We start from the raw sequence: 25,038 nt of genomic DNA, 5'->3' as shown, positions 1-25,038 counted from the left end.
CCAGAAGTGACTCACAGTTTCACAAATACCGATAGAGAGGCATTTCCTCAGTGGGAGGTGAGGGGCCTTCCACTGTCACACACATTCACTTCCTTTTTCTGTGATATTTTAAAATCATACTTGTGTGTTCTTTGGATAGATACCTCTATAGCTAACAAAAAGCCTAATTGCTGTTGTTACTTGAAACTTATTGTTACTTATACACTGCTCAAAAAAATACAGGGAGCACCAAGATAACAACACATCCTAGATCTGAATGAATGAACTAATCGTATGAAATACTTTCGTCTTTACATAGTTGAATGTGCTGACAACAAAATCACACAAAAATGTATCAATGGAAATCAAATTTATCAACCCATGGAGGTCTGGATATGGAGTCACACTCAAAATAAAAGTGGAAAACCACACTACAGGCTGATCCAACTTTATGTAATGTCCTTAAAACAATTCAAAATGAGGCTCAGTAGTGTGTGTGGCCTCCACGTGCCCGTATGACCTCCCTACAATGCCTGGGCATGCTCCTGATGAGGTGGCGGATGGTCTCCTGAGGGATGTCCTTGCAGACCTGGACTAAAGCAGGACAGTCTGTGGTGCAACGTGGCAATGGTGGATGGAGCGAGACATGATGTCCCAGATGTGCTCAATCGGATTCAGGTCTGAAGAACGGACGAGCCAGTCCATAGCATCAATGCCTTCCTCTTGCAGAAACTGCTGTCAAACTCCAGCCACATGAAGTCTAGCATTGCCTTGCATTTGGAGGAACCCAGGGCCAACTGCACCAGCAATGGTCTCACAAGGGGTCTGAGGATCTCATCTCGGTACCAAATGACAGTAAGGCTACCTCTGGCAAGCACATGGAGGGCTGTGCGGCCCCCCAAAGAAATGTCACCCCACACCATTACTGACCTACTGCCAAACCAGTCATGCTGGAGGATGTTGCAGGCAGCAGAACATTCTCCACGGCGTCTCCAGACTCTGTCATGTCTGTCACATGTGCTCAGTGTGAACCTGCTTTCATCTGTGAAGAGCACAGGGTGCCAGTTGCGAATTTGCCAATCTTGGTGTTCTCTGACAAATGCCAAATGTCCTGCACTGTGTTGGGCTGTAAGCACAACCCCCATCTGTGGACGTCGGGCCCTCAAACCACCTTCATGGAGTCTGTTTCTGATAATTTGAGTGGACACATGCACATTTTTGGCCTGCTGGAGGTCACTTTGCAGGGCTCTGGCAGTGCTCCTCCTGCTCATCCACCCTCCTGCTGGGTTGTTGCCCTCCTATGGCCTCCTCCACGTCTCCAGATGTACTGGCAGGTCTCCTGGTAGCACCACCATGTTCTGGACACTACGCTGACAGACACAGCAAACCTTCTTGCCACAGCTCGCATTGATGTGCCATCCTGGATGAGCTGCACTACCTGAGCCATTTGTGTGGGTTATAGACTCTGTCTTATGCTACCTTTAGAGTGAAAGCACCACCAGCATTCAAAAGGGACCTAAACATCAGCCAGGAAGCATAGGGACTGAGAAGTGCTTGGTCTGTGGTCACCACCTGCAGAACTGTTTGCCTATAATTTCCACCTGTTTTCTGTTCCATTTGCACAACAGCATGTGAAATTGATTGTCAATCAGTGTTGCTTCCTGAGTGGACAGTGTGATTTCACAGAAGTGTCATTGACTTGGAGATACATTGTGTTGTTCCAATGTTCCCTTAATATATATATTTTTTTATTCATATGTAAAAAGCAGGCAATCCTACCAAAAGATTGATATATGGGCGAGATACAGTTATTTAAACTTAGTATAGTTTGACCTTTTGTAAACTTTTAGTAAAGTTATACTAGTATATTAGTTATGGAATTGTGTTAAGGTGAGCGTTATGATTATTATTGTTTTTGTTATTATTTGTATAACTTTATTAGGAAAAAAGTTGTGTCTTCTAGTTTACACATGTGGGGTTGTTAATAATGTGGTGTGTGTTTGGTTAAAATGAGGCTAGACTAGAAGAAACTTTGTTGGACAATACAGGATATAACTCAGGATCAGTACATGATAAGTAATGTAATGTATGTACACAGTGACCCCCCCCCCCCAGAGAATAGTGAGTCCAGCTCTGGAGAGAGGTTGGGTGTGTCTGAGCTCCTGTTACTTCCAGAGACTTCCACAGTAGCAGAGATCCCATCAACCCCTCCCCAGGAGTGTGGCAGGCTCCTGGGTAGGTTTTCCTGCTATGGAGACCCAGGAATCAGGGGCTTCATCTTGCACTCCACGTTCTCGGCCGGCGGGGGTTGTCAAGGAGCATGCAACGGCCAGTAGCCAGGATCTCTCCCAGCTCTCCCAGGTACCTAAAGGAGGAGGGGTGCCAGAAGAAAGGATACAGACCCTGAAGCCTGTGGGCCAACGCAGAGTCAAGAGAGACATTCATGGCAACACTTTTGGAATAATTAATCTTGTAGTTGCTCAAGGCACTGAAGTCGTCCAGGACAGACAGCAGGGCCGGGAGCGAACGCTTGGGGGAGGAGATGTACAGTAGCAGGTCATCAGCAAATGCAGAGCATATAAAGTGGGTGTCCTTCACTGAGATGCCCTGAATGTCTTGGTCGAGTCGTATGGTCTGAAGCAGGTGTTCCATCACCAGCACATATAATAGGGGCAACAACGGGCAACCCTGTCGGGTGCCATTACGAATCAACAATGGCGCCGAGAGGGAGCCGTTGATCCGAATTCTGGCAGAGGGAATCTGATACAGGGCCATGATACGGCTAAGTGCCAGTGGGCCTAGGCCTATTTGCTTCAACACCCCTCCCACGAAGTCCCAGCCCATGCGATCAAACGCCTTTTCGGCATCTAGCGACAACACCATACAAGGGAATTTAGTCATTTGAGCGTAGTGGAGAAGGGAGAACGTCTTATGGGTGTTGTCACGGGCCTCCCTAGAGGGGACGATGCCCACTTGGTCTAAGTGGATCAGGGACTCCAGGAGAGGGCCCCACCTGTTTTGTCCCTTTCCCCTTGGTACCTCTCTATTGTAACTCTAACCTCACATTGCCACACCCAGATTTGTTGGGATTAAAATTGGGCCCCCCTGCGTTATCGTGCAGATTTTGGCAACTAGGACTTAAAGGGAACCAATCAGCATATTTTAGCATGTATAACACTGGACAATGCATTATATATGCTAAAATCATTATCCTCACCATCCCCTGGGGACGGGGGTCTGGAATTTATAACTTAATATCTTCACCATCCCTGGGGGCACAAACTTCACCCGGGGATGGTGAGGATAATGATTTTAGCATATATAATGCATTGCCAAGCATTATATATGCTAAAATCTCCCTTGTCCTGGTTCTCATTGAGGAGATCCAATTGTATATGCAGTTACAGACTAAATGCTCCATGGGAAAAATGAATGCTAATTAAATCTCCTCCAGAAGAAAGGAAACTGTCTCTCTTGCGCCACCTAGAGGTAGTTAGCCTGTAAGTCAATGTGGAACCTATAAAAAAAAAGCTTTCAAACATAAGTAGGAATTGTCAGCCAAAACAAACACCCATCTGTAGAGAGCTGTTTTTAGGGGTGGGGGGGTTGCCCTTTATTATTACAGATACATTAGATCAGTGTTCCCGACCAGTGTGCCTCCAGCTGTTGCAAACCTACAACTCCCAGCATGCCTGGACAGCTTTTGGCTGTCCGGGCATGCTGAGAGTTGTAGTTTTGCAACAGCTGGAGCCACACTGGTTGGGAAACTCTGCATTAGCGAGACAGAGAGTGTTTTTGCCTTCTGGATAAGAGCTAGAGAATTTGCATATATTGTTATATACATTATATATATATATATATATATATATATATATATATATATATATATATAATTTGCATGCATTATAATAATATATTTTTCTTTCCCTACCTGGAAACCATAAACACGCAGCCTTTTAAAGACTCTTATGCTTTATAGTACTATAGTTGTATCCTTCTGTAAGGGTAATGTTACACAGGCCTGAATGCTCGCAACACCACCTCCCACGCCACTCTCCTCAGCACTAATTGCTACGGATGTCTCCTCCACTTCTTCCTCACTAAATAGGGGAGCTAAACCCACAGCATACGACACTTCTGTGAGGGAGGGAACAGCATAGGACAGAGGCAATGGGAGAACAAGGACTGCTCCAGGGCCATGCCAACTGAGGGTTGTGTCTGAGGAACCCACCGACTGTTGACTGGGGGTGTCAGATATCACTTGTGATGATGTGGATGACCGAGTTAACCAATCAATGACGGCAGATGGGTTTACTGGTCGAAACACGACCGCTAGCTGATACCGGGAGCTCCTGCCTCTCGCTGCGACTCCTGCTGCCACTTGTCCCTAGTCTGCTGCAACCTCTGCCTGCGCCTGATGAATTTAGTCCTCTGCCACTCCTCTGTGCACGTCCTGGCACTTCTCTGCCTGACATAATTAGTGTGTATATGAGGGAAGTACAATACGCTCCACTATGCTTTAAACAGTATTTGTCTACAACACCAGCAGGTATGTACTTTTGGCTGGCCTTTTACAGTAACTAGGCCCTTAGGACTATAACAGGAACAAAATGGTACACCACATAGATGTACGTATGTGGTATGCACTTTTTTTTTTTTTTTTTTTGTGGGGCTTATATTTTGCCTCCGCAGGCAAAAAGTAAAGTAGGCCTTATTTTCTGATGTCCTACTTTCGGGGAAAGACGGTATGTATGCACAGGTTACACTTAATAGAGGACAATACTCTCCGCTACGCACTAATAGGCAGGTGATTATGGCTTTTAATGCTCTGCTCACCCTAACTGGCTGGCTACTATTAGCTTTTCAATTGTTGTACACACCAGTGCTGCAGCACACAGTTACTGTGTAGTACACCCAAAATTGCACTCTCTCTCTCAATCTCTCTCCCTTCCCTATTAGTGCTTCTAAACTGGATTTGGGCTTGAGGTGAATCGCTGTTGTAAAAATGCTTTTTTCTGTGCAACACACTGCTCTGCCCTTCTCTCTCTCTCTCTGCAATGAAACGCTGATGTGACTGGCCGCAGGATGACTGCTGATTACATAGGGCTGTAACATCACAGAGGTTTCTGGCATGCTGAATGTGATTCAGGGTCATCCCGCCTACCCGTCTTCCCAGAGTTCCTTGCCCCATGTCATGATATGTGGAGCCGCCATCTTAGATGGAAAGCAGTAAATGGAGTTTAATGAAGCGATTTGTGCGATCAAATTGCAGCGATATATTTCCTGAAATTCGTAACAAATTCGGATTCATCAGATTCCATTTGCTCACCCCTAATTATGTGATTCCATTACAAAAATGTTCTACTGGTAAGCATTCAACCCAAATATTATTATTAGTAGTAGTATTAGTATTATTTTTATTGTTATTAGTAATACTAGCATTATTATTATTATTATTACTATTTATTTTTACACTCAGGGGCACAGAAGGAAAAACTGGAAAGTAAGAAAATTTGTCCTTAGAGAAGACCCCGCCTACCTGCACTACTATGATCACGCCTCAGTAAGAACATTTTTAAGACTTTATTCTATAGTTTTATTTTTCATCCAGTGATAAGGCGAACATTGAAAAGCATCAAACATAACTCATGCCTCTCAAAACATACCAGATGTGCCCATTTTGGGGTAATATTGCATAAACTTCCCCCTTGTGGGGTCCATTCCATGTTGAAAAAAGTAAAAATACATAGCATGACCACATTTTATAGAGTGTTATAGAGGGTTACTCTGATATATAACAAGAAGCGGAGATACCAGCTCACTCCTGTAAGCGCCCGGATTGGATTTGGACTAATCCAGTTAAGTAGTAGGCAAAGAAAGGGACATCCAGCGCAGACTCTCATGCAAAAGGAACTTCTTTATTGATCAAAATGCATGTTGCTAAGGGATACAGCAAGGATTCATGCAGTGTGACACGTTTCAGCCCGCAGGGCCTTAGTCATACACTTAAAACATTTCTTGTGAGTCTGCTTATATATGCTAGGTGGAAGTGACGACACAGCAGGTGACGCCTCTACTGCACCTGCATACATAATTAGCATCACCATCCAGTGTTAAATATACCTGATAGATAACACATTTTTTTTAAATCAACTGGTGCCAGAAAGTTAAACAGATTTGTAAATTACTTCTATTTAGAAATCTTAATCCTTCCAGTACTTATCAGCTACTTTTTGCTTCAAAGGAAGTTGTGTAGTTCTTTACAGTCTGACCGCAGTTCTCTCTTCTGCCACCTCTGTCTGTGTCAGAAACTGTCCTGAGCAGTTCCTGACAGGTGTAAGCAGAGAGCACTGTGGTCAGACTGGACATAACTATACAACTTCCTCTGGAGCATACAGCTGCGGATTAGTACATGAAGGATTAAGATTTTTTAATAGAAGTAATTTACAAATCTCTTTAACTTTCTGGCACCAGTTGATTTGAAAACATTTTTTTTCTACTGGAGTGCCCCTTTAAGTGTACCTGTCATTTTGTCATTTAAAAAAAAAAATTTGACATGTTAAAAATTTTGATCACTCAGGGTCTCAGTTCTGAGGCCTCCAACGATCACGAGAATGAGAGGGGAGAAGCGTGCAGCAGAAGGATTCACTCCTCAGTTGGCAGGACATCCTGTTGCCCTACTATAGGTCTATGGGTTCCTCCAGAAATGCTGGACCGAGATCACTTAGGTTGGTGTTATCCTGAACCACACGGTTTTTACTATTTTGAGGATTCTGAGGCTGAATTATGTGTAATAATAAGATCCTAAACGTCATAAATCTTAAGCTCAGTTACTCTTTTTACCATATCATGGTTCAATATCTAGGTATAGTTTGTACAGATTAAGGGTACGTTCACACTGTGGAATTCCCACAGAATTCCGAGAGCGGAATTCCGGGAGTAGAATTACATGCAGTGAACTGTACCATTAATGTGAATTGGTCTTCCGCAAGACCCGTTTACACTGGGGAATTTCAGTGCGGACAATTCCGCCACTGAAATTGTTCCACGCAAAGAAAGAACATGTTCATTCTTTGCACGGAATTCCGCGAGTACTGCATAGCCGTCAATGGTGACGGTGCAGTGGCCTGCGGTCCTACCGTCAAACTATTTTTTGTGGAGGCCGCCTGACGGAATCTCCGCCCACGGTTCAACAGTGTGATTGCACCCTTAGTCAGGGATAATTTTTGCCATACATATGAGGGTCTTAAAAGAGTAAAGTTGGCCTAAACCTGAAATGTACAGGCGTGCCCAGTCCTAAATGGACTTATTCTCTTTTCTGTTGAGAGTTAAGAACCTGTGCAGGACTTTCCTTTGCTAAGAAGCTGCATTACTGTCTTGTCCCACATATTTCAGTAGGGGGCATAGAGCTGTTATTGTCATTTACCCAATAGCAGCAGCCTGGCATACAGATGTGGTGTACAGGTGGTCCCATAAACAGTACATTCCTAGCATAGCCTTTATGAGCATACATATGGATATAGCATATATTTTCAGTAAGCAATGTCATGGCTGTTTTACAGGGAGATGAAGATCCACTGGGATCTATACATCTGCGAGGCTGTGTTGTGACTGCTGTAGAAGAAGGTAAGTGACTCTTGAGGTCTCATTTAGGGTTATGGGATATTAATAAATGGGGTATTAATACATATTTACCAATAAGCAAGTTACCAAACTGTGATCTGTACAAGAACAGGTATAAAATGTTCTGACAAAGTAGGGATTTGGAGAAAGCTGAGACCAAAAAGTGCAATATGAACACTAAGAATTAATCCCTATTAGCTGTTTTTTGTGTCAGTGCTGTGGGAAGACAATTGTGTTCTTTCTATAGGTTTTTTTTATTTTTATTAAACATGTACATATACAAAACAACACTGAATAAAACATGACTCTAAATATGCCCTAGTGGTAGGGTCACATATAACATATTTTTTATGCCACTGCAGTTTTTGAGCCAAAGCCAGGAGTAAATATAAAAATAATGGAAACTAAAGGGAGGACTTATATATTGCTCCTGTATCCACTTCTGGCTGAATAAAAACTGTATAATCCCTTAAGGATGCAGGACGTAAATGTACGTCCTGGAGAGCTGGTACTTAACGCACCAGGACATACATTTACGTCCTATGCATAACCGCGGGCATCGAAGCGATGCTTGCTTCATGCGCGGCAGGTACCGGCTGTTGACAGCAGCCAGGGACCTGCCCGTAATGGTAGACATCCACGATCGCGCGGATGTCTGCCATTAATCCCTCAGATGCCATGATCAATACAGATCACGGCATCTGCAGCATCGCGGTCACTAAAATGGATGATCGGATCGCCCGCAGCGCTGCCGCGGCGATCCGATCATCCAGCATGTCAGCCGGAGGTCTCTCACCCGCCTTCCCGGCATCTTCTGCTCTGATCTGCCTTCCCGCAGACCAGAGCAGAAGATGACCGATAACACTGATCAGTGCTATGTCCTATACATAGCACTGAACAGTATTAGCAATCGAATTATTGCTATAAATATTCCCCTATGGGGACTATTAAAGGGTAAAAATAAAAGTAAAAAAAAAGTAAAAGTAAAAAAAAAATTGGAAAAACACCTCCCCCAATAAAAACGTAAATTGTCCCATTTTCCCTATTTCACCCCCAAAAAGTGTAAAAAATATATTTTATATACATATTTGGTATCGCCGCGTGCGTAAATATCCCAACTATTAAAATAAAATGTTAATGATACCGTAAAGGTGAACGGCGTGAACGTAAAAAAAAAAGTCCAAAATAAGAGCTTTTTTATAACATTTTATTCCCCAAAAAATGTATTAAAAAAGTATTAAAACTTTTATGTAAGCAAATATGGTATCAATAAAAAGTACAGATCACGGCGCAAAAAATGAGCCCTCCTACCGCTGCTTATACAGAAAAATGAAAAAGTTATAGGTCATCAAAATAGGGGGATTTTAAACGAGCTAATTTGGTTTAACAGTTTGCGATTTTTTTTTAAGCGCAACAGTAATAGAAAAGTATGAATTCAGGTAGAAAACAGACATGGTGCACATCTACAATCTTGCACAATGATCTAATTGCTTCTCAGCATAATTAAAAAAAACTAACAGGTTGTTAGTATATACGTTTTGATCAAAAAGTAATAGAAAAGTATGTTATCATGGGTATCATTTTAATTGTATTGACCCAAAGAATAAAGAACACGTCATTTTTACCATAAATTGTACAGCGTGAAAGCGAAACCTTCCAAAATTAGCAAAATTGCGGTTTTCTTTTTAATTTCCCCACACAAATAGTATTTCTTTGGTTGCACCATACATTTTATGGTAAAGTGAGTGATGGCAATACAACGGACAACTGGTCGCGCAAAAAAACAAGCCTGCATACTAGTCTGTGGATGAAAATATAAATGTTATGATTTTTTGAAGGCGAGGAGGAAAAACGAAAACGTTAAAATAAAATTGTCCAAATGGGCTGAGTCCTTAAGGGGGATAAAAATATTGTAGTAATATTTTTTCTGTGAATCCATCCTTATGTTTATTGAGGCCTACACGTTACTTCTTGAATAATTTGTGAAGTAAGGATAAGGATCCATCAGAAAAGCCAAACCAATGAAAATTAAGATATTTTCTAATGTAGAAGATATTATGTGTCTGCTATTTTGGATAACACATGTATTTTTAACTTTTTGCTTTTTCCAGCGAAGAAATTAGACGTTGAAGGAAATCTTTTTGAAATCATCACGGCATCTGAAGTGCATTACTTCCTGCAGGCTGCATCAGCAGAGGAGCGAAAAGAGTGGATTAAAGCTATTCAGACTGTCTCTAAAATTGGAAAATAGGAACCCAGAACAATTTTGTTTATTGAACCACTGGAATAAACATTGAGGGCAGCAGAGGAAGGAATAATACATGAATTAGAAATGTTATAGAAGTATTTATATGGTCACTAACCTTTCAACATATTTATCAGGATAGGTTGTCATGTATGTACATGTGTAGTAGCACTATTTCTGGAAGGTAAATAACTAGTTTATGGCATATTTCCCTAGTTCCCCCCTTCCCCTTTCTGTCTTTAACTTTCAGGTGTCCCTGAGCTAGTGGGTAGAGACTAGATACCTATGATGACTGGAAACTGCACACACACAAAAGAGGACATCCTGCTTCCTTATATCTTCATAGCACAGCCAGAGCAGCAGCAGCATAGAGGACATAATGAAGCTGTTCCGAGCAGTGTAAACTATAAATCAAGCCCTGAAGTGAAATCTAACACTTAAGAAATTTCAGCAGCCTCTCGGTATGTCTTTCTCTGCCTTTGTCTCACTTTGCAGTTAGCTCCTCCTCCATTTTGTGGTGATAGGCTAGTTACCATTTAAAGGGGTTCTCCGGTGCCCCTCAATGCAAGCCGACGGGAGGGGGCATGATAGCTATCACGCCCCCTCCCATCGGCTTGCATTGAGGGGCGGAGCGTGACGTCACATGGGGGCGGAGGCGTGACGTCACACGCCGCCGGCCCTGTAGTCGCCCGTAATCAGACCCGGAGACAACACGCTCCGGGGACTGATTACAAACGGGGTGCCGCGTGGATGATCGCGGGCGTCCCCATCTGCGGGACTCCCGCGATCAGGCATCTTATCCCCTATCCTTTGGATAGGGGATAAGATGTGTAAGCACCGGAGAACCCCTTTAAAGCTATATGTAAAGTGCTGTACAAGCCATCTACTACACAGTTTTGGGTTATTTTGAAGGATAACACCATATTGAATTATTTTTGAATGCTGTTCATGTAATTTACAGTTATTATTACGAAGACACTGCTAGCAAGAAAAATAGCAACTAATAAAGACATACATTATATACCAAATAAAATTCATATACTAGTAGTACATTATTGGGCTGCACTTAAACCCATCTTTCTTTACATGATAGTTGCGTATTAATGATTTATTTATAAATTTAGTAATCTTTAAATAATTCATTTTTGTTAGAAAAGTCCATTTCATCTTCTGAGACTCCCAGTGATCAACATAATAATGTTGCCGATTCAGTAAAATGGAGCTTTCAATGAATGGTGTGTCTGTATTAAAGGAGTAGTCCAGTGGTGAAAAACGTATCCCCTATCCTTAGGATAGGGGATAAGTTTCAGATCGCGGAAAGTCCGACCGCTGGGGCCCCCGCAATCTCCTGTATGGGGCCCCGACAGCCCGCGGGAAGGGGCGTGTTGACCACCGCATGAAGCGACGGCTGACACACCACCTTAATACAAGTCTATGGCAGAGCCGGAGCGCTGCCTTCGGCAATCTCCGGCTCTACCATAGCACTGTATTGAGGGCGCTTCGTGCGGTGGTCAACACGCTCCATCTGAACAGCGAGCCGGGGCCCCGTACAGAGAGATCACGGGGGGCCGCAGCAGTCAGACTCCCCGTGATCTGAAACTTATCCCCTATCTTTAGTATAGGGGATACGTTTTTGACCATTGGACTACCCCTTTAAAGCTGAGTGAACTGAATCTGACAAACCTGCTTTCAGCCCAAACTTTAGGTAAAGTTTGGTTTGGCTTAAAGACGAACATTGACATTGGTGAAGGAGGATCACATGACATCCCGGTAACCGAGAATACCTTGCAAATAGGAGGAAAGATCACCTGACCTCTAGGAAACCAATATTGCCTTGCAAACAGCAACTCATCCAATCAGGAGGGAGTATAGGGGTGTGTGAGAGGCACCAGAAAAGCAGCTGTAAGGAGCAGATCTGCGTGAAGGACAGTATGTGCAGTGTGTGCAGCCTAAATAGGAGTAGGACCACACCACTACCATATTCAAAAGCAGTGTACAGAAAGCAGCTGCAGCAAATTCCAGACAGTGTGCTGAATTTGTTCTGTCATAGAAGAATCTGTGTCTTTGTTAAAGGGGTGTTCCCCTCCTAGACATGTTATCCCCTATCCAAAGGATAGGGGATACGTGTCTGATGTTGAGCGGCATAGGCCATATACGAATTTGCGATATTTTGCGAATATATGGACAAATATTCGTCATATATTCGCTAAATTTGCATATTCGTCGTGTTTTATTTTCGCATATGTGAAAATTTGCATATGCAAAAATTAGCATATGCAAAAATTAGCATATGTGAAAATTTGCATACAATAATATTTGCATATGTGAAAATTTGTATAAAAGTAGTATTAGAGCCTTCTTACAGCACACAAGCTGGAAGCAGAGATTGATGATCACTGTGATGTGTACTGTGAAAAAAAAATATATACCAAAAAAAAATAAATATATGAATATTCGGAATTGCGAATATATAGTGCTATATTCATGAATATTCGCGAATTCGCGAATATGCGATATTCGCGACTACAATTTGCATTGCAAATATTCGCGAGCAACACTACTGATCACGGGGGTCCGGCCACGGGGACCCCCACACAATCTCCGGGCCAGCGCTGCAGCCTTAAAGGGCATAATGGCTAGTACACAGCCCTCACACCTCCTCCCATAGACATGAATGGAGAAGGCGTGGCAGCTGTGATCGGACCCTGCGATCAGACATCTTATCCCCTATCCTTTTGTGCACAGTTGTCCATACACAAATTCAAGCTTGCCCTTTTTTACCGGAAACTTATTGTGCGGAAAAACATTGAAAAACAAAGGTTTTGTTTGACTTTTGTGAACACATTGTTTAACCCCCTTAACGACAATGGATGTACATTAACGTTCATTGCAGCTCCTGCTGATATGAAGCGTGTTCAGGAGCTGAGCATACTTCATACCCGTGGATCCCAGTTGCTATCAGCCACCAGGACCTGCGGCTAATGCCAGACACAGCTGATCAGGCCAATGTCCATCATTAATCCTTTAGATGCCGAGACCAAGTGATTGCTGTGTCTAAAATGAGAGAAACCTAATCCTGGTTAGCTCAGTGGGCTAATCAGGACCACGGCAACAAAATTGTGGTGTCCTAATCAGAGCTTTAGCAAGCTCCTTTTGCGCCCGAGGCAAGCCCAGAAAATTGTGCCCCCTCCCCGTTTCCTGGATTGGAAAATGGAAAAAAAATGTTTTCACTAAAATGCTGGTGTTACCCTAAATGTTTCATTTTCACAAGGGAAAATAGGAAAAAAAGCCCCCCAAAATTTGTAACCCCATTTCTTCTCAGTATAAACATACCCCATATGTGGATGTAAAGTCCTCTGCCAGTGCACTTCAATGCTCAGAAGAGAAGGAGTGCCACTGGGCTTTTGGAGAGAAAATTTGTCCAGAATTGAGGGCCACGTGTGTTTACAAAGCTCCCATAGTGCAAGAACAGTGGACCCCATTTTGGAAACTACACCCCTCCCGCAATGTAATAAGGGGTGCAGTGAGCATTTTTTCTTTTTTTTCATAAACTTTGTTTATTAAAGGGTTTTTCTAAATTTTATACAAACAGTACAAAATAAAGAGTATGTATCACAACGGTACAGTGGAAAATGGATGGGATGCAACCCGCCAACCATATATGTACGGCTATCAAGCCAGTATAAAGATCAAGGTTGGTGGCCCAGACAACCTCAATCAAGCAGAATATATGTATGGAGGATAAAATAAGTTCACCAGGTATGCACCCAACCTAACATCCTAACTATGAGTTTCAACTGTCAGCAGCCGCACGGACACCATTCACACCCCACATCCACACACACACAAAAAAAAAGGGGGGAGGGAGGGGAGTAGGAAGCATAGACGAAATGTAAGAGAGGATAGCCAAAGAGAAGAGAAAGAAATGCTCCTACTGTACTACCAGTCACCCAGAAAGTCACGCCAGGTGAGCCGAAAGGCGCAGGGGACCCAGGGAGTCACTGAGAGATGCAAGAGAGTACCACTCCGTATGACGGAATGGCCATACAGTATCATCAATTTGGGCTCTAGTGAGATGAGCGATCATAAAAGTGAGCCATTTGGCGAAGAATTTCTTTGCATTTCGTTCTCTGTGCCTTTCTGTATCCAGCCTGTCGACCTCCAGAAAATCTTTGAGTTCCGCAATCACTGCAGCAAAGGATGTTATAGCCGGCTTGATCCATTCCCGCAGGAGTATGTGTTGGCTACCAGAAAAAATAACATGAATGAATTTCGGGACCGCACGAAGACCCACATCCTTGGGTAGGGAAGGATCGACAGACTGGAACAGAAGGGTCAAGGGGGTCAGAGGAAGACGAATAGTCCAGTAACGGGATATATAGTCCACAACCTCCTTCCAAAAGCATTGCGACCTGTCAGAAGACCATATGCCATGGAAAAAATCAGTACCCGGGACATTGCACTTAGGGCAGGCTGTAAGTCGTTCAGGGAAGGCAGGGGTGGCCGGCAAATTGAAGCCTAAATAGCCGAAGTGGCGAAAATCGTGTGTTTAGATTCTTTCACTATTCTATCATTCAAGTTCCCATACAAGGTAGAGATCGACATCTTCCTAGGTTGGAGTCCTACAAGGTCTTCAAAAGATGAGGGAGACACCTCAGGAGAGGGGTCACGCAGTCTGGAGGTACAAAACGATAACAGCTGAGATACCTGGAGGAAATGAGTAGGTGGTAGATCAAAAGTCCGCAGGATTTCTCGTGGAGAAAGCCACCGTTTCTCCTCGACATGCATCAGCTGTTTGGCTACAGTCAAGCCCCTGTCCCGCCATGTCTCAAATGGTCTATTGTCCCTACCCGGAGTGAATTCCGGGTGGCCCCAGAGATTGAGCCGCCCAGACAGCAGGAAGGGTAAACCATGTGCCTTGCGTACCGCTCTCCAAGTCCTCAACATAATGGAGCGCTTGATATGGAGGGGAAGGCCCGATGTCCGCGTGTGGAGACAGGACATTAAATTCCAGGGGGAGGCATAGTCGGTTTCCAGTGCATGATTAGAGTGGTAGTCAGATCCGTAGATCCAGTCAAGCACATGACGGAAAAGGCAGGCCAAATTATAGCCGCGCAAATTGGGAAACCCCACTCCTCCGTCATGACGACTTAGCATTAATTTTTGTAAAGCGATGCGCGGGCGTTTTCCCGACCATATGAAGCGAGTGAAGGCAGAGTTAAGTGAATTGTTTAAGTAAAATAGGTAATGTTTGCAATTGGTATAACAATGTGGGAAAACTGATAATTTTAATAGAGTGACATTTACCGAGGAAAGATATTGGGAGATGGCACCAACGATTTAGTTCGTCTTTAATAGTCCTAAATACGGGCGGGTAATTGAGGGCATATAGGGAGGAGGGCAGCTTACCTATCCTAATCCCCAAATAGGTGATGGAGGTTTTAACTAAGGCAGTCGGGATGCCCATAGCAGTCCAATAGGAGGAGGGCTTGGGAGCCCCCAATGGAAGGAGTTCACTCTTCAGTTGGTTAATTTTGTAGCCAGAAAAAGATTCAAAGTGAGCTAAAGCAGACATCAAATCAGCATAGTGGGTCTGCGGGTCAGCTAGAAAAATAAGGATGTCATCTGCAAAAAGGGTCAATTTGATCGATTCCTTCTGAATTTTAATGCCCCTATACACAGAGGAGTCCTCCAGATCACGGGCCAGGGGTTCCAACGCTAAATTAAATAGTAAAGGGGATAGGGTGCAACCCTGTCTCATCCCCTTAAAAAAGGGGAAGGGGGAAGACAGTATCCCAGAGGTGAATACCTGGGCCATGGGCGAAGCATAGAGGCTACTCAAAAATGTTCTGAAGTCACCCGTCAGGCCTATCTTGTCCAGCACCATCTCAAGCCAGTCCCATCTTACATTGTCAAACGCTTTTTCAGCGTCTAGCGCCAATAGTACCGGTTGCTCTCCTGGCTCGGGACAGTGCTGCACCCTATCAAGAACAATGAGGACCTTGTGAATATTGGTGACTGCTGATCTATTGCGAACAAAGCCAACCTGTGAGGGTCCAATCAAGGAAGGCAAGAGCACACTTAGACGATCTGCCATAATTTTGGACATTAATTTAAGGTCCTGGTTAATAAGCGAGATGGGGCGGTAAGATTGGGGGAGCAAAGGGTCTTTCAAGAAACACAAATAGCCAGCACAACTACATGATATACGAGTGCATGCTGCTGTGGCAAATGCAAAGTATACAAACAAAAAAATTGCAGCGGCACATTTTATCAACATTTTCTTTTTGTAATTTTTTTTTTAAAGGCTCTCAGCGCACTTTTTGATCAAAACGTGTCCCCCATCCGCCACGTGGAGGCGGCCATTTTCGGATGGTCCCTAACATATATTATGAGTCTAATACTCACAACTCTCACCTCTGCTGTGCATATAGCCTCTTCACTGGGTGACATGCTAGATCAACCATCAATTTAAACATTTAAACTCCCTCCTGTGAAAAGGGGGAGGGGTGCATGGCTGGAGAGGGTGCACCCCTCCCCCTTTTCCCAGGAGGGAGTTTAAATGTTTAAATTGATGGTTGATCTAGCATGTCACCCAGTCAAGAGGCTATATGCAAAGCAGAGGTGAGAGTTGTGAGTATTAGACTCATAATGTATGTTAGGGACCATCCGAAAATGGCCGCCTCCACGTGGCGGATGGGGGACATGTTTTGATCAAAAAGTGCACTGAGAGCCTTTAAAAAAATATATAAAAAATAAAAACATTTTAATAAAATGTGCCGCAGCAATTTTTGTGTTTGTATACTTTGCATTTGCCACAGCAGCATGCACTCGTATATCATGTAGTTGTGCTGGCTATTTGTGTTTTTTTGTTGTATGCTACTTTGAGGGAATGGCACCCTCTCCAGCCATGCACCCCTCCCCCTTTTCCCAGGAGGGAGTTTAAATGCTTAAATTGATGGTTGATCTAGCATGTCACCCAGTCAAGAGGCTATATGCACAGCAGAAATGAGAGTTGTGAGTATTAGACTCATAATGTATGTTAGGGACCATCCGAAAATGGCCGCCTCCACGTGGCGGATGGGGGACACGTTTTGATCAAAAAGAGCGCTGAGAGCCTCTAAAAAAAAAATAATAATAATAATAATTTTGATAAAATGTGCCGCTGCAATTTTTGTGTTTGTATACTGAGCAAAGGGTCGTTACCCGGCTTCAGTAGGAGTTTGATGACCGCTGTGTTAGAATGGAGAGGTAAGGAGCCAGTGTGGAGGACATGTGTGGTAGGCCTCAGGGCTAGGGGTAGTACAGTCAGGGTATTGCTTTGGTATATCAGGAGTTAAGGTTAACCCTATAGTTCGTGACGCCAGGCTGAGGGATAGTATGCTGAGGTAATTCTCAGGCCTATTGCCGCCCTTCCAAGTAACGATGACTGAAGGTCCACAAGGTAGCTGAACTTGAACTTGGATAAACTTTACTTAAAGGCTTGAGGTACATCCAATGAACAGTAACAGTCTCTTAAATACAGTCTCTATATAGTTCAGTGACTGACAGTTGTTGCGGACCTTGAATTGTATTATAAGTCTCAGAATTTAGGGTTAATTTAGAAGATCCGTCCGGATTTAGGGGATAGATAAGGTCCAGTGATCTTGCAGAGTGCTTAGGGACTGATACACTCATGGTTAAGAAGAGATCAGCCGTCGCCGCAAGGCTAGGACCTAAATTCACTGATGACAGCAGCGCAGATCCTTCCCTGTCAACAGCCCACGAGGAAAGAGAGCTAACAATGGCCGCCGCTCCCTTATATGGGCAGGAGCGGGGTTGTTCTGATTCCAAAGGTCCTTAAGCAAAAACCATAGAGTTTACCTGATCACGTGACCCGCAGGTCCTGCTACGCTCAGGTAATTAACTAATTATATACATTAGTACTATTATATGTACATAAATCCGGAATAAACTATTAGTTTAATGACTATCTAGATGAAAGGTGGCAAGGGGCAGACGAGACAAAAAGGACCCCGACGTCCTAGGGACTCTGGCTATGGGGACCTATATACAGGTACCGTATAGGATGCATTACCGGGACACCACAAACCCCCTTACTTAAGATAAGTCAACCTCGACGCCTGTCCCCTAAGACAGAGGGGACTAGAACAGGATGATCTATAAATTTGCTAAACATCCTAAGTAAACATCGAACACATTTACATTCTCTGATACTCTTACTAGTATCTAGACTAAACAATAGAAATCTTTCTAGACATTGGTACTATTTAGACATTAACAATATCGAGACATTAATGCTATCTAGACATTAATGAAGCTATCTAACCCTTCGTTTCTAGCCTCTAAAACATTTTATTAAACTTACTATACACTTTAAAGCTTATTAGACAATTAGGCAGCTATCTGACATGTAGTTGCTAGCTCCTAAGACATTTTATTAGCTCTCTACACATTTTTATGAGGCTAACTAGACATTAGTACAGCTCTATATGCCTTTAGCGTCAAGCTGACTAGACATGTTTATTATCTCACACATTTTATTCTTTTTGCCAACAATGAGTTACCTGTTAGTACACGAAAGTTATACTGGCTAGCCGGAGACTAGGTCACAGTAAGGTTGGCTGCTAGGGTATATAGGCTACACGCTACTTACCCCTAGAGCACTTCAAATAACCTATCTAGGTTACCCTTAGAAATACGTGTCTAATTCTATATTCGTAAGAGCACCTACTGGCCAGGCAGATCATCTCACACACGTAATACAGAGAAAAGAAGTATGAGTGTACCTAACAGTGGCAGGAATTGGGTATCAATAGGCTACAATTCCTAAGTGTTACTTAAGTGAAATATTTATTTTGGTGTATGTACTAGAGAAACTTGAGGTAGTACATTTAAGTCAGTAATCTAGAGTACTGAAAAGTTATAGGCAGAGCATTGAAGTGTGTTATCAAAGGTACTATGTGTGCAGGTACTAAATGTGAGTCTTGGTACCTTATGGGTAGTTTGCCCTGGGTAGTCCTTTGAGACCGCCGCAACACCACCTCCGAGTCGTCAGGAGTTCCTTCACTTGGGGATTCTTCAAAAGCTTCAGTACCCGAGGGACCAGCTGGAGGGCTGGAAACAGCAGCATTATCTTCGGTTGGACTGGGAGGTTCTCTGAAGACAGGTGGAGTTGGTGCATCAAAACTTGCAGCAGTCACAGGAACAGGACTGATGTTTGGTGTAGCAACCAATGGTGGTTGACAGGGAGCAACAGCTATTGGCAACTGACTAGGTGGGACGGCTACTGGAAACTGTCTGGGTGGAGCAACCAGTGGCGGCTGGCTGGATGGAGCTGGAAACTATATACCCCAATACATGGTAGGCTGCTGAGATGGGAACAAAGGAACATCCATAGTGGGATGGATCCCTTCTCCCGGCACGTATTCTCTCACTGGCCTTGTTGGAGGTGGAGCAGAAGCAGAAGGAGGAGCAGAAGGAGATGGGCCAAGCATATCTTCTTTCAGGCACACTTTTATCCTATTTCTGTGGACCACCTTTGGCTTGAACCCGTCTTTCTGTACCTCATACACGTCCGTTTCGGGATAAGGGACTGCAGTAATGGTGTATGGTTCCGTTTCCCACAATGAGTCCAATTTATGGGTCCTAGGGAATTTTCGGAGCCACGCTTTATCTCCAAGCTGCAAGGGCTGAGCCGAAGCATGTCGATTATAATCTTTCTGCTGGCGCTCAAGAACTTCACCCATATTCTTTTCGACAATGTCTTTGGCTTCCTCTTTTCTTCGTTGATGCTCTGACACCCAACCTTGGGAAACCTGAGGGGAATTGTTGAAAGGTGCCTGCAGCCCGAAGGTCCGATCCTTTGGCAATTGGCCGTGTCGGCCCATCATCCGGAAAAAAAGGCGTATATCCCACAGAGCAGTGGACAGTGTTGTTGTAGATTTGTAGGAGTTCAGGCAACAACTGAGGCCACTCTTCATGCTTTGAGACAGAGGCAGCTCTTAGCATTTGGATGAACACTTGATTGATCCTCTCGCAGAGCCCATTCCTTTGGGGATGGTAGGCCGTCATCCAGAGCTTCTTGCAGTCATGCAACCGGTAAAGTTCTTGGAACAACTGGGCTTCAAAGGCAGTTCCCCGATCGGTGAGGACCGTTTCGGGACACCCCAGAGGTTGGATCCAATGACGATAGAAGAGCTGAGCAGCAGTCTTGGCGGTAAGATCCTTGACAGGGACCATGACCACCCACTTGGAATAATGATCCACCATGGTTAGAACATGACAATAGCCAGATCGAGTGGGGGCCAGCTTCACATGATCCAAGGCAACAATCTGGTTCGGCCTCTCCGTACAGATGGGATGTAAAGGGGCTCTTGCGTCCCTTCGGGGATTCTTGATCACATTGCACACGGAGCATTCGGCACACCATTTCTCGATGTCTCCCCGCATCCCAATCCAGTAAAATCTCCTTCTGACAGTGGCCTCTGTCTTATGGACCCTGAAGTGTCCAGATTGATCATGATAGGCATTCAGGACCATGGCTGCATCTCTTCTGGGAACCACAATCTGGTGTATGCGGTTACACAGACTGGGTCCAGGGAATTTCGGTAGACCAACACCTTGTGAAGGAACAGGCGGTTCCTCTGTCACCACAGTCGCTTCAATTCAAAGTCCCCTTGGGCTTGTGCACCCGAGTGGGCACTTTCTTGTGGAGGCAATAGTCTAGGAGGTCCCCGATAACCCGGCTTTCATCCTGAAGTGTCTTCCATGTAGACAAATCTTCAGGGACTTTGGGAGATTCAGGTCCGTCACCCACCTGGGCAGTTAGAGCACTCTGGCTCACGAACCTTCGGTAGAAGGGAGGCATTTCTACATCTTCCCACACATCTTCAGCAGGAGGCACTTCTCCCGGGGCCATGCGAGAAAGTACATCCGCATTGACATTGGTTTTTCCGCTGCGGTACTTAACCCCTTAAGGACTCAGGGTTTTTCCGTTTTTGCACTTTCGTTTTTTCCTCCTTACTGTTACGCCTAGCGCTCCGGGTCCCCGCTCCTCCCCGGAGCGCTCACGGCGTCTCTTTCCCTGCAGCTCCCCGGTCAGTCCCGCTGACCGGGAGCGCTGCTCTGTCATGGCCGTTGGGGATGCGATTCGCACAGCGGGACGCGCCCGCTCGCGAATCGCATCCCAGGTCACTTACCCGTTCCCGTCCCCTGCTGTCATGTGCTGGCGCGCGCGGCTCCGCTCTCTAGGGCGCGCGCGCGCCAGCTCCCTGAGACTTAAAGGGCCAGTGCACCAATGATTGGTGCCTGGCCCAATTAGCTTAATTTGTTCCCACCTGTTCCCTGGCTATATCTAGTCTCCTCCCTTGCACTCCCTTGCCGGATCTTGTTGCCTTAGTGCCAGTGAAAGCGTTCTTTGTGTGTTTATACCCTGTGTACCAGTACCTTTGCTATCTCCCTTGACTACGAACCTTGCCGCCTGCCCCCGACCTTCTGCTACGTCCGACCTTGCTACTGCCTACTCCCTTGTACCTCGCCTATCTTCTGTATCTTCAGCAGCCAGAGAGGTGAGCCGTTGCTAGTGGATACGACCTGGTCACTACCGCCGCAGCAAGACCATCCCGCTTTGCGGCGGGCTCTGGTGAAAACCTGTAGTGTCTTAGAACCGGTCCACTAGCACGGTCCTCGCTATCCCTCTCTGGCACAGAGGATCCACCTCCTGCCAGCCGGCATCGTGACAGTAGATCCGGCCATGGATCCCGCTGAGGTTCCCCTGCCAGTTGCCTCTGATATCACCACGGTGGTCGCCCAGCAAGCCCGACAGATCGCTCATCTAACCCACCAGATGTCAGAAATGTCCACCATTGTGCACCAACTTCAGTCGCAACTTCATCAGCAATCATCTCCTCCGCCAGCTCCTGCACCCCTTCCGCAGCGAGTGGCCACTCCTAGCCTCCGCCTGTCTTTGCCGGACAAATTTAATGGGGACTCTAAGTTTTGCCGTGGCTTCCTTTCGCAATGTTCTCTGCACTTGGAGATGATGTCGGACCTGTTTCCTACTGAAAGGTCTAAGGTGGCTTTCGTAGTCAGCCTTCTGTCTGGAAAAGCCCTGTCATGGGCCACACCGCTCTGGGACCGCAATGACCCCGTCACTGCCTCTGTTCACTCCTTCTTCTCGGAAATTCGAAGTGTCTTTGAGGAACCTGCCCGAGCCTCTTCTGCTGAGACTGCCCTGCTGAACCTGGTCCAGGGTAATTCCTCCGTTGGCGAGTACGCCATACAATTCCGTACTCTTGCTTCTGAACTTTCCTGGAATAATGAGGCTCTCTGCGCGACCTTTAAAAAAGGCCTATCCAGCAACATTAAAGATGTTCTGGCCGCACGAGAGACTCCTGCTAGCCTGCATGAACTCATTCATCTAGCCACTCGCATTGACATGCGTTTTTCTGAGAGGCATCAAGAGCTCCGCCAGGAAAAAGACTTAGATCTCTGGCCACCTCTCCCACAGTCTCCACTGCAATCTGCGCCTAGGCCTCCCGCCGAGGAGGCCATGCAAGTGGATCGGTCTCGCCTGACCCTGGAAGAGAGGAATCGCCGTAAGGAAGAGAATCTTTGTTTGTACTGTGCCAGTACTGAACATTTTCTGGTGGATTGCCCAATCCGTCCTCCACGTCTGGGAAACGCACGCTCGCACTCAGCTCTCGTGGGTGTGGCGTCTCTTGATGCCAAGTCGGCTTCTCCACGTCTCACGGTACCTGTTCGGATTTCCACTTCAGCCAGCTCTCCCCTCTCAGCCGTGGCCTGCCTGGACTCTGGAGCTTCTGGGAATTTTATTCGGGACTCCTTTGTGAATAAATTCCGTATTCCGGTGACCCGTCTTGTCAAGCCACTCCACATTTCCGCGGTCAACGGAGCCAGGTTGGACTGTACCATACGTTTCCGCACGGAGCCCCTTCTTATGAGCATCGGATCTCACCACGAGTGGATTGAACTTTTGGTCCTCCCCAATTGCACCTCGGAAATTCTCCTTGGACTTCCCTGGCTTCAACTTCATTCCCCAACCCTGGATTGGTCCACTGGGGAGATCAAGAGTTGGGGGTCCTCTTGTTCCAAGAACTGTCTAAAACCGGTTCCCAGTAACCCTTGCCGTAACTCTGTGGTTCCTCCTGTATCTGGTCCCCCTAAGGTCATTAAGGACTCTGCCTGCCACAGGAAATGCCCCTCCCCCCCTCCCAGTTCCATCAGGCAAGCTTCTGTGTCCCCTCATGGCCCTCGTCCTGGTGTCACACTGCCCCGTGCCAGGTCCCGCCCTCTGCCCTCTCTCCCCATTCCTACTCCTGCGGTTCTGCCTGCCGTTGAGGAATCCCTCCATCCTTTCCCGGTGTCCTCATCCCAGGGGAGGCAGTTACCCGATAAAGAGAAGGGGAGACCTAAGGGGGGGGGTACTGTTACGCCTAGCGCTCCGGGTCCCCGCTCCTCCCCGGAGCGCTCACGGCGTCTCTTTCCCTGCAGCTCCCCGGTCAGTCCCGCTGACCGGGAGCGCTGCTCTGTCATGGCCGTTGGGGATGCGATTCGCACAGCGGGACGCGCCCGCTCGCGAATCGCATCCCAGGTCACTTACCCGTTCCCGTCCCCTGCTGTCATGTGCTGGCGCGCGCGGCTCCGCTCTCTAGGGCGCGCGCGCGCCAGCTCCCTGAGACTTAAAGGGCCAGTGCACCAATGATTGGTGCCTGGCCCAATTAGCTTAATTTGTTCCCACCTGTTCCCTGGCTATATCTAGTCTCCTCCCTTGCACTCCCTTGCCGGATCTTGTTGCCTTAGTGCCAGTGAAAGCGTTCTTTGTGTGTTTATACCCTGTGTACCAGTACCTTTGCTATCTCCCTTGACTACGAACCTTGCCGCCTGCCCCCGACCTTCTGCTACGTCCGACCTTGCTACTGCCTACTCCCTTGTACCTCGCCTATCTTCTGTATCTTCAGCAGCCAGAGAGGTGAGCCGTTGCTAGTGGATACGACCTGGTCACTACCGCCGCAGCAAGACCATCCCGCTTTGCGGCGGGCTCTGGTGAAAACCTGTAGTGTCTTAGAACCGGTCCACTAGCACGGTCCTCGCTATCCCTCTCTGGCACAGAGGATCCACCTCCTGCCAGCCGGCATCGTGACACTTACCTTTTAAAAATCATAACCCTTTCAATTTTCCACCTAAAAATCCATATTATGGCTTATTTTTTGCGTCGCCAATTCTACTTTGCAGTGACATTAGTCATTTTACCCAAAAATGCACGGCAAAACGGAAAAAAAAATCATTGTGCGACAAAATCGAAAAAAAAACGCCATTTTGTAACTTTTGGGGGCTTTCGTTTCTACGCAGTGCATATTTCGGTAAAAATTACACCTTATCATTATTCTGTAGGTCCATATGGTTAAAATGATACCCTACTTATATAGGTTTGATTTTGTCGCACTTCTGGAAAAAATCATAACTACATGCAGGAAAATTTATACGTTTAAAAATGTCATCTTCTGACCCCTATAACTTTTTTATTTTTCCACGTATGGGGTGGTATGAGGACTCATTTTTTGCGCCGTGAGCTGAAGTTTTTATCGGTATGATTTTTGTTTTGATCGGACTTTTTTGATCACTTTTTATTCATTTTTTAATGATATAAAAAGTGACCAAAATACGCTTTTTTTGGACTTTGGAATTTTTTTGCGCGTACGCCATTGACCGTACGGCTTAATTAATGATATATTTTTATAGTTCGGACATTTACGCACGCGGCGATACCACATATGTTTATTTTTTATTTTTTTTACACTGTTTTATTTTTTTTATGGGAAAAGGGGGGTGATTCAAACTTTTATTAGGGAAGGGGTTAAATGACCTTTATTAACACTTTTTTTTTACATTTTTTTTGCAGTGTTATAGGTCCCATAGGGACCTATAACACTGCACACACTGATCTCTAATGCTGATCACTGGCGTGCATTAACACGCCTGTGATCAGCATTATGGGCGCTTGACTGCTCCTGCCTGGATCTCAGGCACGGAGCAGTCATTCGTCGATCGGACACCGGGGAGGCAGGTAAGAGCCCTCCCGGTGTCCGATCAGCTGTTCGGGACGCCGCGATTTCACCGCGGCGGTCCCGAACAGCCCGACTGAGCAGCCGGGTCACTTTCACTTTCAC

General features: G+C 45.6%; 1 protein-coding gene across 2 annotated transcripts in view; it reads left to right on the top strand.

The window, feature by feature from the left end:
• The window catches only part of PLEK (pleckstrin), an 83,618-nt gene extending 72,755 nt beyond the window's left edge, over nucleotides 1–10,863 (top strand). For both annotated transcript variants that reach the window (XM_056567905.1, XM_056567906.1), the window contains exons 7-9: nucleotides 5,459–5,542; nucleotides 7,542–7,605; nucleotides 9,714–10,863. In XM_056567905.1, coding sequence (XP_056423880.1) covers nucleotides 5,459–5,542; nucleotides 7,542–7,605; nucleotides 9,714–9,853 — 288 coding nt within the window. In that variant the 3' untranslated portion in view covers nucleotides 9,854–10,863. The remainder of the gene's footprint in view (nucleotides 1–5,458; nucleotides 5,543–7,541; nucleotides 7,606–9,713) is intronic.
• Nucleotides 10,864–25,038: the final 14,175 nt, after the last annotated feature.

Source organism: Hyla sarda, chromosome 3 (genome assembly GCF_029499605.1).
Source record: "Hyla sarda isolate aHylSar1 chromosome 3, aHylSar1.hap1, whole genome shotgun sequence".
Lineage (NCBI taxonomy): Eukaryota > Metazoa > Chordata > Amphibia > Anura > Hylidae > Hyla > Hyla sarda.
The sequence above is the reverse complement of the archived record's forward strand: the minus strand, read 5'-3'. Positions and strand labels throughout refer to the sequence as shown.